General features: G+C 56.6%; 1 protein-coding gene and 1 long non-coding RNA gene across 2 annotated transcripts in view; one reads left to right on the top strand and one right to left on the bottom strand.

The window, feature by feature from the left end:
* ABHD17C (abhydrolase domain containing 17C, depalmitoylase) overlaps positions 1–11,145 on the bottom strand; it is a 50,306-nt gene extending 39,161 nt beyond the window's left edge. The window contains exon 1 of the mRNA XM_030317231.1: positions 10,544–11,145. Within this exon, the coding sequence (XP_030173091.1) occupies positions 10,544–11,133 (590 nt within the window). The 5' untranslated portion in view covers positions 11,134–11,145. The remainder of the gene's footprint in view (positions 1–10,543) is intronic.
* Positions 8,402–18,090, top strand: part of LOC115515427 — a 21,557-nt gene continuing 11,868 nt past the window's right edge. Inside the window, exons 1-2 of the long non-coding RNA XR_003969266.1 lie at positions 8,402–8,411; positions 10,838–10,845. This is a non-coding gene — a long non-coding RNA (uncharacterized LOC115515427). The remainder of the gene's footprint in view (positions 8,412–10,837; positions 10,846–18,090) is intronic.

The following is an 18,090-nucleotide window of genomic DNA, read 5'->3' as shown; positions in this document are numbered from 1 at the left end:
CACCTTTGAAAACCGCACCGTGGGCGCCCACTCTCCGGGACGCCCATCACCCTACTCCGTTCTACATTCTCCGCCCTTTTCCCGAACACGTACCGTGTTCTCATCAAACACTGTTTACAGAATCATGGGGTTGGCCGCTTGTCCTTGGTTTCTGCCCCTTGCAAGGAAAAGCTTCAAGCACCAGGGGTTTTCTGCTTGTTTTGCTCTGGGAGAAGGTCTGCTCCACGACAGGCCCTTAGTACATTCGCTGAATAAGCATACGCAAGAGAATACGAGACTGAGCCAGAAAGGGATGTTTCCTGATTCCAGATCCCGATGGCGGAGCGCCGCGGGAGGCGATACGATACGTACAAGGTGCGGCCGCGGCGGGGGCTGTGGAGCCCAGCCGGTGGCGAAGGGCAGGGAGGGCGAGGGACGGGCCCAGCGACGAGGAAGCGGGGGTGCTGAGAGCAGGCTCCGGGGACGTCCCCGTGGGTGGGACCCAGACAACTGTGACCAGGCGAGCGAGCTCTGATGACCCAGCAGCAAGCTGTGGCTGGCCAGACGAGCGACGGACAGCGAGGCCCCGAGGGGACCCGGAAAACACAGGGCGACACAAGGTCGGAGTGGTGACGAGCTGTGTTTACAGTACGCTGACTCTGAGCGGTGGCGGGGCCCCCCGGGAGTGCAGCCCGGGGGCGGTGGGACCCCAGGCCAGCCAGCTCCCGCTGGGTGTCAGGGACAGAGGCAGACGCGGGGAAAGCCTTCATGGTGACACTCCTGCCATCTTCGGCCCTCTCATCATGACGTCCTTTCTGGGGTTTTCTCGAAGTTTGAGTGAGAAAAACTAATTTCATCCCATTAAATACATGACAGCACGTTCACTCAAAAAACTATTTCAGGGGCGCCCGGGTGGCTCAGTCGGTTAAGCATCTGACTCTGGATTTCGGCTCAGGTCATGAGCTTGAGGTTCACGAGATCAAGCCCCAAGTCAGGCTCAGTGCCGACAGTGTGGAGCCTGCTTGGGGTTCTCTCTCTCCCTCTCCCTCTCTCTGCACCCTCCCCCCAAAATAAATAAAACTCAAAATAAAAACTCAAAAAAAAACCCAGCAACCAAAAACAGGGAATTTGAAATATCTCTGGGTTATTTATGACAAGAGGGATAACTCAAAATACTGCAGTTAAACCGGCATATACAACTCCTGTACACAGACCTTTGCAGGCACTATAATCCTCATGACATACGGTCTGGTTCTGTCCGCGACAATCGCCAGAAATAGTGTTGGGTAAGTTGGAATTCTCACTTGATTACTAACCATACTAGCAGAGGACTTAGCTCGCAGTTATAATTAACGTCTGGAAACCCACTGAATAGAGGCTCCCTTCACACTCCTCCCCCAACCGAACTGCTCAGATTTCTTTTTTTTTTAAATTTTTTTAATCTTTATTTATTTTTGAGAGAGAGAGAGACAGACAGACACAGAATGTGAGCAGGGGAGGGGCAGAGAGAGAGGGAGGTACAGAATCGGAAGCAGGCTCCAGGCTCCGAGCTGTCAGCGCAGAGCCCGACGCAGAGCTCGAACTCACGAACCGCGAGATCGTGACCTGAGCCGAAGTCAGACGCTCAGCTCAGCTCAGCTCAACCGACCGAGCCACCCAGGCGCCCGGACTTCATTTTTAACCACTGAGAAATGGAGCCGAAAGAAACAAACTAACAATCACCACGGGATTCTCTGTGCTCCTTTTTTCCCCCCAGGACAACTGAAGCAGCACTGCGTTAAAAAGTAATCTTGCGGCCACGCTCTTCCCGGTGACTCAGCAAATCGCTGATACGCGACAGTCAACTAGCAGGCTGGGGGCCGAAGCGCCATGACCTGGACTTTCTGGAAACAGGTTCACCACGGTGCCGGGGTCCTCGAGCGCTCTCAAGCAAGCCAATGGTGTGAGCTCCAAGACAGAGCCTCGAAGACTCAACAGGAATCAGACCTACGAGGCACCGTGGGAGCGCTCGGATTTTCGAAGGAAGTGTGGGATTCGGGTCCTGCAGAAGCTTGAGGGAAAGGGAAGGCCAACTGCCTGCTGAGGTCGTCCCGTTCGTGTAGAGCCACCGGACCGTCCTGGGTGGTGGCGGGGGGCTGGCTTTCACCTTCTCCTCCTCCCCACCCCTGACTCTAAGCCCCAAGAAGTCTCCGGTTCCAGCCGGAACATACACCCCGCGAGTGCGGCCTGCCAGCGGCCTGGGGGAGGGAGAAGAGGAAGGGTTTGCCAAGGGACCGCAGGGTGCCGGGTTACAGGCAAAGTTTCCTCTCCTGTTCGGTCCTCCTGCGGGCACCCAGACGCCCGGGGAGGGGGGTGGGGGGCGCTGTCGGATTCGGAACCCCAACGCACACCTCCCCCCCAAAGCTACGACAGGACACCCGGAGCCCAGACGAGTGCGTTCGAAGAGCCCTCCTCCTGGGCACCGAGCCCAGTAATGCCCCCGGATCCCGGCAGGCAACCGCGATCCAGAGGCAGACGACCCTCCCTCCCACGACGCATCGCCAGGAGGTCACCAGCGGCCTGACGCCACGTCACCCGCCTCACCGGGTCTCCTCGCGTGGGCGCGCGTCGTCTCCCGTCGGCGCGAGAAAGGGGGGTGCAGCACAATGACAGATGCCGACACGCCTCGTGCAGGTAACTTTCGTGACGGGATCTGACCGCGCTGCTCTCGTGTTGCTCACGTCTTCGTGTGCCGAGCGCATACGTGACCTTGATCGCGGGTATGCGTGCAGACGAAAGAGCACCGCACACGGGGGATGGGGGGGGAGGGCGTCTGGTGCTCTGGGGGTTTGCACCGTGCCCGCGGTCTCCCACAGACAAGGGCGGAAAAGCGTCAAACTGAAACATCTCTGCCCTTCTCTGCGTCCGCACCGGCCCGGCCAGGGTTGGCCTTACGTCTGCGGAGAGCGGGGAAGGAAGCCGTGTCTTTAATGGCCTTTCTGATCTGAGTGCCTGGCCTTCAGCAAGACCTGAACGCTCGGTCGTTACGGCTCTAATAACCGTACTGATGAGCGTAAACGATAAAAACGGCCCACTTGTGGCGCCCTCCCCTCGTGGAAGGCGCCGTGCTAGAACACGTGCTGTTCATGCTGTTACTTTGCTTTGACTGTTACTGTTACCACCGCACCTGTCACGGAGGCTCGCGCTTGGGAAACCGGCCCGAGGCCACACAGCTAAGGGTGGCACCAGCGGGGGCCAGACTCAGGTCTGCTGGACTCCAAAGCCTCTGCCCTTAACCGCAGAAGCCCCAGAGAGAGCTCAGACTCGCGAGAACATTCCTTTCCAGGTCACCCTTGAGACAACCTTGCTGTGTTACTCTGACGGAAGGAGCCGAGGATCGGTGCGGCTGTAAATCGCCTAAATGAAGACACAAATCACGAAGTCACCTCAAGCCGGGGGCCTCTGACAGGAGCTGCACACAAGCCACGCCGACACGGGCTCGCCCGTGTCTCCTGCCTCCTCTACCCACGCCCGCCCACTCTCCTCTGCCCCGGGGGCTGCTCAGAACCCAGTCCACGCCACCGGCCACTTGTCCCCAGCAGCCCAGGGGGGGCCATCAGCTGCAGGGCAGGAGGGAGGGGAGGCCCTCTTCCTACCGCCCGTCACCTGCCGTGGGAGCCCACACGCGTGGTCACAGAAAGGCAAAGACGTCGCTGATCTACGGACCCGCTTTAAGAAGTGAATTGTGGGCTATTTTTCAAGGCCTGTGCTCTTTTGTGAGAGTGAGCCCTGTGGAGGCCGGGGCTCCGTGGAGACCGGGCCTCACCAGCCCCACAACCACAGGGGCGGGAGCTTGGCTGGCAGAGTCCCAGGGCCCGCTCTCTCTCTCTCTCTCTCTCTCTCTCGGAACAGGAAACCCAAGCGTGTGGCGCCTTGTTCGAGGTGACATGATGGGCCAGAAGGACAGCTGGGATCAGGACGAATCTCCCCGGCTCAAAAGGTTCTGCGCTTATCTAACTTTTGTAAATTAAATCTCTTAGACAAACCGGGAAGCCTGCTATTTAGAACAATGCGGAAAAAGAACGCAGTCTTCCGAACAGCCGATTAGTGACGCCCTAAGTGGATCCAGGCTTCCTCTTCACCTGGAGACTTACAGGTTCCGCGCGGTGCAAGCAGAACGCGGCCAGAATTCTCGCCGCCGTTCGGAACGCCAGACTCCGAGTCTTACGCGGGATTACCGACACGGAACAGAGTGGAGAAGTCCTGCATCCGGAGAGGAGGAGAGCAGCGGGAGGGGAAGGCTTCTTCTAAGTTTATTTTCATTTATTTTGAGAGAGACAGAGAGGAGGCAGTGACGGGACAGAGAGGGAGAGAATCCCAAGCAGGCTCCACACCCGATGCACAGCCCGACGCGGGACTCGATCCCACGAACCGTGAGGTCATGACCGGAGCTGAAATCAAGAGTCAGATGTTCAACCAACTGAGCCCCCCAGGCGCCCCAAGGCTGCACCGTAAGTGACCTCGGGGTGGTATCCTGCAAGTGACTTCTCCAGAAAGGCCTTTTCCGCCGTTACGGAAAGACACAAATCACGGTTTCCAGCCCGAGCCTCCAAGGGCACCCTACGTACAAACCAACACGTTTGGCCGAGAGAACACGCCCAGGACTGACTGCCCATTCGGTCGCTGGTCACGACTTCCGCAAGGGGATCACCAGAGGGAAGTGAGGCCCGTGAAACAGAACCGTGGAGAATAATCGTGAATCACGGACCCAAAGCTCCGAATCCCGTTGGGCTGGAGAGAAACTGTCCCTGCCGGATGCGTGGGGAAGGCGGCGTGGACGGCGGGGCGTGGAACAGGTGCACTTGGAGGGAGAGGGGACGAGACAGCAAGGTGAGAGGCGCCGTGCAAACCCCAAAACGCACTTTTCAAGGCATCTATTCTGAAGAGTCACGGTCTTCCGAGAGGGATATTCCCACACTGGCTGCCTTCAACGGCAAGCCGATACTCTGCTCCCTTTCTAGAAATACCACTGCACTTTCCCCTTACGTCACACACCGTCCGTAACACATTCTGTTCTCCTCGTCCCCGGTCAAGCCCAGCTAGGAACCCGAAGCATCCTTCCCGAACGGCACCGTAGTATCCCCTCTGACAAAGCTTAAGAACAACGAAGTCAGGTCCGCAATTTCCCCAGCCCGGGGAAGGGCCTGCTTTGCTGCTCCCAGGGGAGACCCATCCGGAGAGGCCAAACGATACGCAGCATTCACAACCAGCAGACAGGGCTCTCGAAGGGCCCCACCACCCGAGGGCACTCACTACAGCCTTCCCGGGGCCTACCAATTTCCTAATTACGGATCCTATGAATCAGAGACACACAAGTTACAAAACGCAACACTTGGTTACATATTCAAAACGCCTCTAAGGGCGCCTGGGTGGCTCAGGGGGTTGAGCGGCAGACTTCAGCTCAGGTCACGATCTCACGGTCCGTGGGTTCGAGCCCCGCGTCAGGCTCTGTGCTGACGGCTCAGAGCCTGGAGCCTGCTTCCGATTCTGTGTCTCCCTCTCTCTCTCTGCCCCTCCCCTGCTTGCTCTCTCTCTCTCTCTCTCTCTCAAAAATAAACATTAAAAACAAAAATTTAGGGGCGCCTGGGTGGCTCAGTCGGTTGAGCGTCCGACTTCAACTCAGGTCACGATCTCGCGGTCCGTGAGTCTGAGCCCTGCGTCGGGCTCTGTGCTGACGGCTCGGAGCCTGGAGCCTGCTTCCGATTCTGTGTCTCCCTCTCTCTCTCTCTCTACCCCTCCCCTGCTCACGCTCTGTCTCTGTCTCAAAAATAAAACATTCACAAAATTTTTTAGAAATGCCTCTAAACTCTATCCCACCTTTCACCAAAAAAAGAAGGAGAAAAAAGCAAGCAAGAACGCGTCTGCGGGTAGGGATGCTCAGGGGGAGCGAACCCTACGGAGCCCCGCATCGACACGTGCGTTTAACGGCTAATGGTGTGCCGGCAGAGGAAGTGAGTGTGGCTGCAACGTTATCTTTCCTAATTAGCCATTTGCACGCAGTCACCGGACGTCACCTCTCTCTGTCTGCACTGGCTTTCTCTGATTGGGTCGGCGTTTCTGTCACCAAATGCCTCGCTCTGCCACAGGTTCCGCGTCGGACGGATATGTTCCCACAACTTCTGTGAATGACGACGGTGAACGCAGGTGCCCCTCCTGTTCTTCCGGATGAAGACGCTCACGGCTGCCTCACACCCCATCCTCTGGCTTATCTGCTTGACTCACCTTCCTGAGCCCTGGGTCGCACTTCTGCACAGCCTACGACGCTGACGTCCGCGAGGACCCCCCCCCCCCCGGGGACGTGTGTCGAGGGGGCTCCTCCGTCTCCGCCCACCTGAGCCAACGGAGGAGCCACCCCCCAGCTCGTTACACACCGCCTTCCAAGGAGGCCACCCGGCTTCCAGTGTCCCGTCTGCGAGCACCCCAGGGGGTCCCGACGCGTTCCCCCAACCGCGCGTCCTCAAAACACAAACGTCACGCGCGTCCTAACCGTCAAGCCGTTGATCACGCTCAGGTCCTCACTCGTAGAAGATTCTCACCTTGCCTCCCTGTTCCCACACCGGCTGCCGGGGGGGGGGGGGGGGGGCTAGACAGTCACGAGTCCCCTCCCCAAAACTCCTAAGTTGAAACCACACCCCCAAACCCCCAAAGTGATACTGTCAGGAGGTGGGGCCTCCGGAAGGCGGTCGGGTCACGAGCGTGGAGCCCTCTGGCAAGGTTGTGCCGCGAACGGTCCCTTGTCCCTTGAGCCGAGTGAAAATACATAAGCCAGCAGCCTGCAACCAGGAAGAGGGTCCTCACCGGACCCCGACCACGCTGGCACCCTGATCACAGCCCCTAGAAGCATGAGGAACAAACCGTGAGGTCCCGAGGACCACCCAGGCTGTGGCATCTCCTCAGAGCAGCCCACGGACCGGGACGCCACGTGACTTCCTCCACGCTGTGTCCACACCCTTCCTGGGTCCTGCGAACCTGCTTCTCTTCCACACCTTGGCTAGCGAGGTTCAAATGCCTAAAATAATCGTCTGCTGGCCCAACAGCAACGAACACCCTGCTTGCTTCAAGTTTCCTTCCTCCGGAAGCCTTTATTCTGGAAGACTCGCCCGCCCGCCACACGGCTCCTCACTTAGAGGCCCCGCTAACCTACGCCAGGCACGTGCGCCCAAGGCAGTGTCCACGCGGGAAGTCCCCAGCCCAGCACTGGGCAGCCCGGGACAGCGCACACGGGGGGCGGATACAGGTGAAGAAAACGCACAGACGCTTCGCCATCCCGAGGACATCCACGTCACGGACACAGTGCGTGTACGTCGTACGACCCCCTACGGTGGTACCCTTGGATGTGAAAACTTTGGAGGGAAAATTAAACCCAACTCCTTTTCCTAAGAGTCCAACCTAGGAAAAACTGAATTCATCCCATTTATCTATTTATGGGGCACCCATATGTGCCGTTCACTAACCAAATATTTTTTTTTTAATTTTTTTTAACATTTATTCATCTTTTTGAGAGACGGGGAGAGACAGTGTGAGTTGGGGAGGGGCAGAGAGAGAGAGAGAGACAGACAGACAGAGCCTGAAGCAACCTCCAGGCTCTGAGCCATCAGCACAGAGCCCAACGCAGGGCGTGAACTCATAAACCATGAGATCATGACCTGAGCTGAAGTTGCTCAACCGACTGAGCCACCCAGGCGCCCCGTCGTTAAACAAATATTTAATGTATGCCATTATTTTAAGGCATTGTGGGGCATAAGGAGGACACAGAGCTCCTGCCCTCGAGAGACTTCCAATTTGGTGGGAATACAGTTAAGTAACAGGATGTGGTAAGAAAGTACGGGAAGGGCAGGGCTGGGTACCAGGTGCCCAGGGACACAAAGGGTCTCCGGATCCAATCAGGACCCTGTCAGGATGGAGTGTTCCCGGCACAGGAGGAGGGCACACTCGAGAGGCCGGAGGCCAGGAGGGAGAAGGGAGGCCAGCACCGGGCCGGGTACTGAGGGGAAGCAAGCGGGACGCGCACACCTGACTTACAGGCTTACAGTCCTCCTGCGGGAACCCACCTGGGGCCGGAGAAGCACAGAGGACGAGAGAGCCGCTGACGGGAGGCCGTTAAGGGACCGAACAGCTTCCGCATTGGGCCACTCCTAAGTTGTCAGAGTGAGACACATACACGCCCCTCTTGAGAAACCCGATAAATAGGCCCGCATGGCATCGTGGAAAGAGCACTAAACCAGCAGCCAAGAGACTGGTCCCCTGTCCGACGGCCTTCCCTGGCCTCCGTCAGACGAGGTGGGCACAAGACCAATGGCCAGAAGGTAGGAAACAAATTCAGGGGCCAGCAACCTGCACTCTTTTCTTGTTTGTTTGTTGCTACTGTTTTACTATGAAATCAAATGGAAGACGTTATACCAAGTACGTCACCCACAGAAAAAAACAGGGGTTTGTGAAACACTTCGGGTGTAAACGGATACAGACAGGTACCGACGTTACCTGTGTGCGCCCGATAGAGACCTGACGTGTAGTATTTGTTACTGGGGGGCCACTGTCGAAGAGGCTTGAAAAGCCCAGGGCAAGATCATTCGTAAGTTTCTTCAACCTCTAAGACGCTCATCGTAGCCTTTAAATTCTAACCCACTTTGGGGACGCCTCGGGGGGCTTGGTCGGTTAAGCGTCCGACTCTTGGTCATGATCACAGGGTTGTGACATCAAGCCCCACATCAGGCTCTGTGCTGACAGTGTGGAGCCTGCTTGGGATCCTCTCTCTCTCTTTCTCTGTCCCTCCCTTGCTCCCTCTCTTTCTCTATAAATAAATAAACATTAAAAAAATAAAATAAATTCTAACCCGTTTTACAGGAGTGTGAATCGATCCAGACGTGAATTGTGGCATGAAATTACATAAATCATGGGAAAAATGTAGATCCATCGTCAGATAATCCAAAACCGCATCGGAATGTTTATCCAGAAACCGTGCCTTTAATTAAACTAAACGTGGCAAAAGTCTCCAGGAAATAACTACACGTCGCCTATGTGGTAACACGGCCACACCTGTATACTCAGGGCAAAGGGCTAGCCTTGAATCTGACGGGCTTTAGTTCTAATGCAGTTTGGCACAAATAGGGACGGGGGCTCCTAACATCTTGATACTCAAGGGAGGACTTTAATGGTTCGTTTGTTACGGCCTTCAGGCCAACCCTTATGCTTACGACTTTACCAACAGCACACTGTAGCAATGTATTGCCTGTGTAGGACACGCTGTTTTGCAACCCCTTCCAGGAACAGGTGGCTCTCAACCACCGCGGATCCCGACTCAGTGTATCTACGTACGATACATTCTCCTCCGCCCAAGTCATTTTTGAAAAACTATCAGCCAAGAGAAGTCCTTCAAGACTCCAGGGGAACACAAATTAGCATCTGAAATGTTCTTCTGTCGGACAAGCTGTTTTCCCAGAAAGGCAGAGGGTAATTTATGAGCATGGCAGGAACAGGAAAGGAGACAGAACTCACTCCTGTCGGCCACCTGCATAAGCCAAGCAAAGACATTTTAGATCAAGTGCCCATCGCCATAACAGGGCCAACTGCATGTACCCTGGGGACTCTTTCCGGGGGAGGAAACCAGGTGACATGATAGACAGGATCCCAAGTATTGTCACCATCATGGCTCCGGGGTGGGTGGGCGAAAAGTCACACACACCACAGCTAGAGCACAGCGGGCGACGTGACTGGCCCACCTGCCAGACACGTGCCCACGCGGAGAACAGACCTCAAGTTTTCTGAGTGCTGTCTCACCAGAGCACCACTACCCGGGTTTGGGCCTGGTCCACCAAAGGCCCCGCCTCCATACCTACTTCCCAGTCCTTCTGTGAATGCTAACTCAAGGTCAAGTGATTCCCAAACCCCATCCCAGAAGATTCAAACTCATCTTGGGCCTGTTCCTGAGGCTCTGTGAGGTGCGAGGCCCACAGGCTGCCAGCTAAGCTCCTGGCCGGGAGGCTAACTTCCCACTCCGCCCCTCCGGCCACTTCCAGGGCTGGCCACCTCCAGGGCTGCCCACACGTGGCCCCTCGGAGCACCCGACGACGGGAAAGTCTTTGGAAGCCATCCCGTGTCGCCCCCGGATGGTTCCGGGCCTGAGACCGGGGTCTGGCGGCCCCCGCGCCTGGCCCAAGGTCACTGCGGTGTGACGACCTTCGGTCGCCGGCCGCCAGCTCGCACAAACTCGGCGCGAACCAAGTTGTTCCTGCCCGGGCCCCGCGGCGCCCCCAGGCCGCCGCGGGCGGTGACCGGAGCCACGAGGGCCCCGGGCCGGCGGCACCCAGGCGTGCCTGAGCGGGCAAAGCCCCGGGATCCGCGCTCCCGGCGGCGTTTGGGGAGCGGGAAGGCCAGGGGCGGAGGGGGCAGGCGAACCCACCCGGCCCCACCCCCCCCCACCCCCGCGCGGCCGGCGAGGGTGGGGACCCCGGAGAGGTGCGGGGGGGTGGGGGGCCGGGGGATCCCCCCCCCGCCCGCCTCCTCCCCCGCCCCCCCGCGGGCTCACCGGGTGCGCAGCGCCTGCCAGGCGGCGTCGATGTCGGCGTACAGGTTCTTCTCGGAGGGCTTGCCCGAGCTGACGCCGTAGCCCGAGTAGTCGTAGGAGAAGATGTTGCAGTTGATGCGCGAGCCCAGGCCAATGTAGAAGCTGCACATCTGGCCCAGGTCCACCGCGTTGCCGTGCGAGAACAGCAGCGTGTAGCGGCTGGAGGGCGCGCAGCGCACGAACATGCAGCCCAGCCGGTTGTCCCGGGCGGTGCGCGAGAAGAAGACCTCGACGGCGTCCAGCTCGCGCTGCGAGTACTGCCAGTCGGCGCGCTCGCTCAGGTGCAGGCTGCAGGCGCCGGGGCCCGCGCCGTCCTCGGGCGGCGGCGGCGCGGGCTGGGCCCCGGCGGCGGCGGCGGCGGCGGCGGCGGAGGAGGAGGCCGGGGCCGGGGCGCCGGGGCCGCGCTGCTCGGGCGCCAGCACCGTGTAGGTGGGCTCGGGCGGCAGGAAGGCCAGCTTGGCGGCGATGCGGCTCGGGCAGGGCGGGCAGCAGAAGAGCCAGCACAGCTCGCCCAGCGAGAAGCCGTTCATCCTGGGGCCGGGCTCGGGCATCGGGCGGCCGGGAGCCCGCCGGCGGCGGCGGCGGCGGCGGCGGCCGGGCAGGCGGGCGGGCGGGCGCGGGCGCGGGCGAGGGCGCGGGCGAGCGAGCGCGGAGGGCGGCTGCGGCCCGCCCGCACGGCGGCAGGAGGCGTGGGGCGGGAGGGGGCGGGAGGGGGCGGGGCGCGGCGCTCGGAGCCGGGGCGGGTCAGCGGCGGCCCCGCGGCCGGGGCGAGGGGCGGGCGGCCGGGGCCCGCGCGCGGCACACAAAGCCGGCGGCGGCGGCGGCGGCGGCGGCCATGGCTCCAGCGCGCCGCCCCCGCCCCCGCGCGCCCGCCGCCGCCGCCACTTCCGGGTTACCGCGCGCCGCCCCACCCCCCACCCCCCACCGCGGGGCTCGGCACCTGGGCGGGGCTCCCCGCGACCCCTCCCTACGCGGGCGCGGGCACCTGCCGGGCCCGGGGAGCGCGCGCGCGTCTCCGGGATGCCCGGGCCCCGGGTCTCTGCTCGCGGGCGGCTGGGCCGATGCCACGTGTGGAGCCCGGAAGGGGCGGCGGGCACCTGCCCGGCCCGGGGAGCGCGCGCGCGTCTCCGGGACGCCCCTGCTCCGGCCGATCGCACTCGGGGAGCCCTGAGGGGGCGGCGGGCACCTGCCTGGCCCCGGGAGCGCGCGCCCGGCTGGGTGGTCTGCCCGAGGGCGGCTGGGCCGATCCCACACGGGGAGCCCGGAGGGGGCGCGGGCACCTGCCCGGCCCGGGGAGCGCGCGCCCTTCCCCGGGACGCCCCCGTTCCCGTGTCTGCACCCGGGCAGCTGGGCGGATCCCCAGAAGGGATCGTGCAGGTGGCGCGGGCACCCTCCCGCATCGGACTGTTCCCCTCACTCCTCTCTCCCTGCTCCAAATCCAAGTTCGGGCGTGGATGGAGGTTCTTGGGAATCTACTGGAAAGAACCTTAATGGGTGGACGAGAACGGGCATGTCCCTGAGATATTCGGCCCTTGGTGTCTGTGCTCAACTGCCTCGCCCTCAGGTCTCGGCACCTTAAGGGGTGCTGCTGTTGAGGGACGCAGGGGTCGGCGCCGCGTGTCCCCGTTACAGGACTGTTTCCGCATAAGTAGCAACGATGTCGCCTTCGTAGGGGCATGATTGGGCCTGCAGGCTGTTCCTGTATGGGTCAGAGTATCCGGGCCGCTCTGCACTGAGCAGGGCACCTTCCCCAGGTGGTCACTTGTGGTCCCACGTGCGGCGGATTTCCAGGTGTCCTCCACAGGGCTAGTGAGAAGTCCAAGGGTCCCAGGTGGCTAAGTGGTCTGAATCATGAAGGATTGCTTGTAGTGACTTAGGTCCACTGTCATCTTGGAGTTCACCTTTAAGTGATGTTTCTGAATTGTAACTCTCGGTGCCTGAAACCGGGCGGGCCCTCGTGCCAATTTCCCAGAACCTTCCACTCTCCCTTCTCCCTCCCGATTTGGCGGCCGGGCTCTCTTTCAGGAATGAACAGGAGATCCCCCTCCTGGACCGCCAGCTCGGCCGCTAGCACTGGCCGGCCTGGACCTGTTGTTTTAACTAACAGATGCCCTGCGGGTTTTAAGTTCAGCTGTGGCTTTTAAAGGAGTATTTTGAGCCAGTTCAAATGGCGATACCCTTCAGGACCTGCTTGTAAAAGACTACGTCTCTTGGTTTCTTTAAATACATATATGTTGTTTTAATGTTTATTTGTTTTGAGAGAGAGAGCAAGAGAGTAAGGGAAGGAGAGGCAGGGAGAGAGGGGGAGAGAGAGTCTCAAGCAGGCTCCGAGGCGTCAGCGCAGATCCCCATCTGGGGCTCGAACTCGCCAACCGTGAGATCATAACCTAAGCCGAAATCAGGAGTCGGTCGCTTAACCGATTGAGCCGGAGACTGCTTCCTAGGGTCTCAAGCCAACATTCACACAAACCTGAGACAGCTCAGCTTCCGGGGGTTCGTAGTATTTGTTTGTGTACCGGCACCCCAAAGACTATTTCTTCAGTAAAATAATTTTAGACGTTTTGGAACCATCCAAAACCCGAGAGAAAACCTGGTTGGCACAGCCTGTGGTCAAAACATTTCCTGGCCTGTTTTTAAATTATTCACACTTGGCGGAGTTTTACCTCCAACCAGGTTCTTCGCTTCACCGGATTGGCTTCCCTTCTTTCAAAACGTTTATGACTTGGTACAACTCTGGGTGCTTTGCTTGGATACGTACTCGGTTTCCTGTATTCAGCGTTTGTGTATATTTTCGTAATGTTTTCATGCTTACAGCATCCAAGGTGTTTTTTGTACAGCAGTTCTACAAAGATAGTAAGACAGTTCCTTCTCTGGAGTGCCTTATAATCTAATTACAGCCTCAGGAGAAAATTCACGGCAGTTTTTCACGTGCCTTTGGAGAAAAAAAGAGAGAGAGAGAGAGCAACTCCCCACGCAGGCTAAGGAGAGCATCTTGAATCCTGGCTCCGCAGTGGGGTTTCTGTGGGGAGCTCAGGTGATCGCCGCGTCTAACTCAGAATAGGAAGAGAACTTTGAGGACTGGGGTGAAGATGTCTAGCTTGCCCCTCGGTCTTTCTCAGAGTCCACCGTTACCGCTCATTTGGGCAGGAGTCGAGCAGCGGGCAGGCCACAGAAGGGCGCCGCGATGCGAGTCTCGAGGAGGTGTCCTCTGGGAGGCTGGTGGAGCAGATGGGGTCCCTGTCCTCCGTGGCCCGTGGCCGTGCTCACGTCGTCGGGAAAATTGAAAAAGCCAGACACGTCTGCGTACGTCATGTCACTCCACAAAGGGCCTGTGGAGGGCCCCGCGGTGTAATACCGGTGCACAAACAAGTACATACATCCCCCCGGGGGCTGAGCTGTCTCAGGTTTTGTGTGAACGTTGGCTTGAGACCCGAAAGTTGGATGCCATAGAGCAGAGCGACCAAAGCTTTGTCACCCCGTGCGACGTATGATCGTGGGAGGGTTTGTTCAGCACCTCGGGGCGTCCACAACCATCAGTGTGTATTAAAGGCATGTTGATTGGGGGACTTTAACAGGCAACCCAGAAAGAATAAATCTTCCCCATAAATGCAAGGGGCAGAGATGGCCAGCTGTTCACTTTGAGCTTGAAGAATTTCTCTGTGGCTCCTCACCATCTAGCAGAGGAAGGTCTAACTTTGAACTTGGGTCAGCAAACCTATTTACGAGGTACTCACCATGAGCCAGTCACAGGGTTGATCTGGGGAATGCGAAGGCGGCTGAGACACAGCCCCTCCTGCCCTCCAGAAGCTCCAAGGGAAGGGCGCCTGGGGGGCTCGGTCGGTTCAGCGTCGGGCTTCGGCTCAGGTCACGATCTCGTGGTTTGTGGGTTCGAGCCCCGCGTCGGGCTCTGTGCTGACGGCTCGGAGCCCGGAGCCTGCTTTGGATTCTGTGTTTTCCTCTCTCTCTGCCCCTCCCCTACTCGCTCTCTCTCTGTCTCTCAAAAATAAACATTAAAAAAAATAAAAAATAAAATAAAACATTCAAAAAAGAAGCTCCAAGTATGGGCTGCAGGTGGGCCTGCCTACATATTCTGCTGAGCCAGCCGGTCCCCCAAACAATATCCCAAGTAGCTCAATGCACCGGCCTCTATTATTTAATCGGCCTTTTACACGCCAAACTCTCCTTCCATATTACTCTGCCTGATGTCGAGTTTCTCGAGATCTAACTCGGTTTATAAAAGCAAAACTATCGGCAGAATAGAGCAGAATGACCATCTTTAATTGACCATAAGGGAAGGATATTTGTGCTTTAAAAAGGAATCTGGTTGTTTAGATGGGCGGTAAAAGAGATATCTAAAGTACGTTGCCCTGCTTTGCGTTTCTTTCTTTTTTTCCTCTATAGATTTGTTTTTAAATGTTTATTTATTTTTGAGGGACAGAGCGTGAGCAGGGGAGGGGCAGAGAGAGAGGGAGACACAGATTCCGAAGCAGGCGCCAGGCTCTGAGCTGTCAGCACGGAGCCCGACGCGGGGCTCGAACTCGGAAACCGCGAGATCATGACCCGAGCCGAAGTGGGACGCTTAACCGCCTGAGCCGCCCAGGCGCCCCATTGCGTTTCTCTTAATTTGGGAGTGGATGTCCTGTGAAGGCAAGGATGGGGTTTATTATGGGCACCACTGTTTCCCCCCCCCCCCACCCTATGCCTGGCTGAGAGAAAATGCTCAGGAAGCATTAAATTGGTAAATTAAAGACTGAATGAGTGATTTGATGAGGGCACCAAGAGACAAGCCCGTTTCTCTGGTTCAGGCAGTACTATGAGACGAGTACAGGCTTTGAGGAAGATACAGAGAAACCTGTAGCCAACACGAGTGTCCCGGGGTAGCCTACGCCTGTCCTCTGGCCGGGGACCGGTGACATCCCCCCATCTTGCTTACGCACAGAGCTTGGGTTTTGTCCCGGTGACAGTGGGCCTCCCCTGCTGGGACCATGGCCATGTGACTGGGTTCTGGCCAATGGTCTGTAAGAGGGGAACTCAGGTGGGGCGAGACTGAGCAGAGCCAGACCCTGTCCGTTTCTCCCTTTCTCTTCTGCTGTGTTACTGGAGCCACAGCAGCCACTTTGTAGCCGTGAAGAGTGAATGTCATGTAGCAGATGGTGGACACAAGAGGCAAGGATCCAGATGCTTCCTGGCGGTGGTGAGCAGCTGCCCGGCCCGCCTTTGTCTGGGCTTCTTGTTGGGTGAGAAAAAGAAACCACTTTATCGCTGCCCATTGGATACCGTGTTCCCTAGAGCCTAATGCAGTGATGAGGAATGCGCTTCAGAAATTAAAGGCAAAAGATGTTACGTCGTTCTTACCTGCTCTCTCAACAAGGACAAAGAGTATTTTGTTGATTGACCGTGGCACAGTTACGTCTCGATCCTGCTTATTCACCAGAGAAAAATATTAAAGTGTGGCTAAAGGTGGGATAGATTTTTTTTTTGAAGAAAGATCCGTTAAACTAACGCATCTGAAGTGTGGGAAAAAAAGAATGAAAGCTTACAATTTTGGAAAAAACAGCATAGCTGATGGAGGCCGTTCCGGGGACCCCGCACCAGCGTTCATTAGGGGAAGGGGCCTTCCACTCAGCTAAGAGCTCTTGGCGGCAAACTGTCTTTTCCCAGAACCTTTTTCAGCCTGAGGGTGCTTCTCGAAATCTTCTAAAGGAGCTGGAATCCAGCTGGGGAGATCTCAGAGACCCACGAAATGCTGAGAAAGCGTCGCAAGGGACGAAGATTGAAAGAAAGAAAACGCCAACCGCCCACAGATGCCTGTTTTCACAGTCCCATCCGCTGCAAGGGTGACTGTGTCTTCAGACCTGCCTTGTGCATGAGTCCCCCCTTAGCCTCCGTGTGGATTGTTGACGGGAGGCCCAGCATCCCTGAAATTGATCACAGCCTGGTAGACTCCTTAAGGTAGGGACCTGTCCCCCTGGTTTCGCCCTGTGTGATCAGCACCAGCTCAAAGCACATTTGTCACTTGATTGGAATTCAGTTGCTGGGAATTTCTAACCACTTTTTTCAAATGTGCAGAGATGCAAAGGACTATGTGAAATAAATAGTGTTTCAAAAAAAATTTTTTTTAATGTTTATTTTTGAGAGAGAGAGAGAGAGAGAGAGAGTATGAGCAGAGGAGGGGCAGAGAGAGAGAGGGAGACACAGAATCCGAAGCAGGCTCCAGGCTCCGAGCTGTCAGCACAGAGCCCGACGCGGGGCTCGAACCCACGAACCGCGAGATCATGACCTGAGCCAAAGTCGGCCACCCAACCGACTGAGCCACCCAGGTGCCCGCATGAGTAATATTTTAAAGTGGAAAGTGGGAACGGCCTTTTATATGCCGACCTTGAAAATCTAATTTTGAGGTGATAGTGAATAATATCTTGGTATTAATTTTAAGGGGTTTTTCCCCCAGAATTGTGTATAGTTGCACCTTAAAACAGTGTACATGAATGATTAATCTGTAGCATTATTCCAGGGAATTTATAATAACAAATGCTAAACACATACTTCAAAAAATGGTAGGTTGCAGCAAAAGACCAGACAGAAAAAACTAGCATGGCCTAATTGTTTATACATATCTCACGTCTGATAAAGTTGATGTTTCAGATGAGTGAGGGTATATTAATTCACTCAATAGTTGGTTAAATGTTTGCAAAGAGATAAAGTTCAATTCTGATGGGTAAAAAAGAAATCAAGGATTTTTTTTAAAGTTTATTTATTTATTTATTTATTTATTCTGAGAGAGAGAGAGAGAGAGAGACAGAGAGTGAGTGGGGAAGGGGCAGAGAGAGAGAGGGAGACAGAATCCCAAGCAGGCTCCACACTGTCAGCACAGAGTCCTATGCGGGGCTCGAGCCCATGAACCCATGAGATCATGACCTGAGCCAAAATCAAGAGTCAGATGCTTGTCCGACTGAGCCCCGATGTATAGAATTCTTAAATCACTATCTTGTACACCTGAAAGTAATAGAATACTGTATGTTAACTATATTGGAATTATTTTTAAAATTTTATTTATTTTTATTATTTATTTTGGGGGGAGAGAGAGAGAGAGAGAGAGAGAGAGAGAGAGAGAATGAGTGGGGGAGGGGCAGAGAGTGAAGGAGACACAGAATCCGAAGCAGGCTCCAGGCTCCGAGCTGTCAGCACCGAACCCGACACAGGGCTCGAACTCACGGACCGCAAGATCATGATCTGAGCCGAAGTCAGATGCTTAACCAACTACTTTTAACGTTCTTTAATTGATCCAAAAGTTTTTTTAAAGGATTAAAGAGCCCTAGTACTCTGTTGGACATAATGTGGAAAAGTAAGACCTGGTCCACAACTTCCTGGTGGGACTGCTCGCGGGTATCACTTTCTAGAAGGAAACTCGATAATGTGTATCAGAAGACTTAAAAGCGCGCCCCCTCGGTAGCCAAGTAATCCCGGTTGGATCGTAGCCTAAGGAAATAACTTGTTTTGCACGTGGATTT

Source organism: Lynx canadensis, chromosome B3 (assembly GCF_007474595.2).
Source record: "Lynx canadensis isolate LIC74 chromosome B3, mLynCan4.pri.v2, whole genome shotgun sequence".
NCBI lineage: Eukaryota > Metazoa > Chordata > Mammalia > Carnivora > Felidae > Lynx > Lynx canadensis.
The sequence above is the reverse complement of the archived record's forward strand: the minus strand, read 5'-3'. Positions and strand labels throughout refer to the sequence as shown.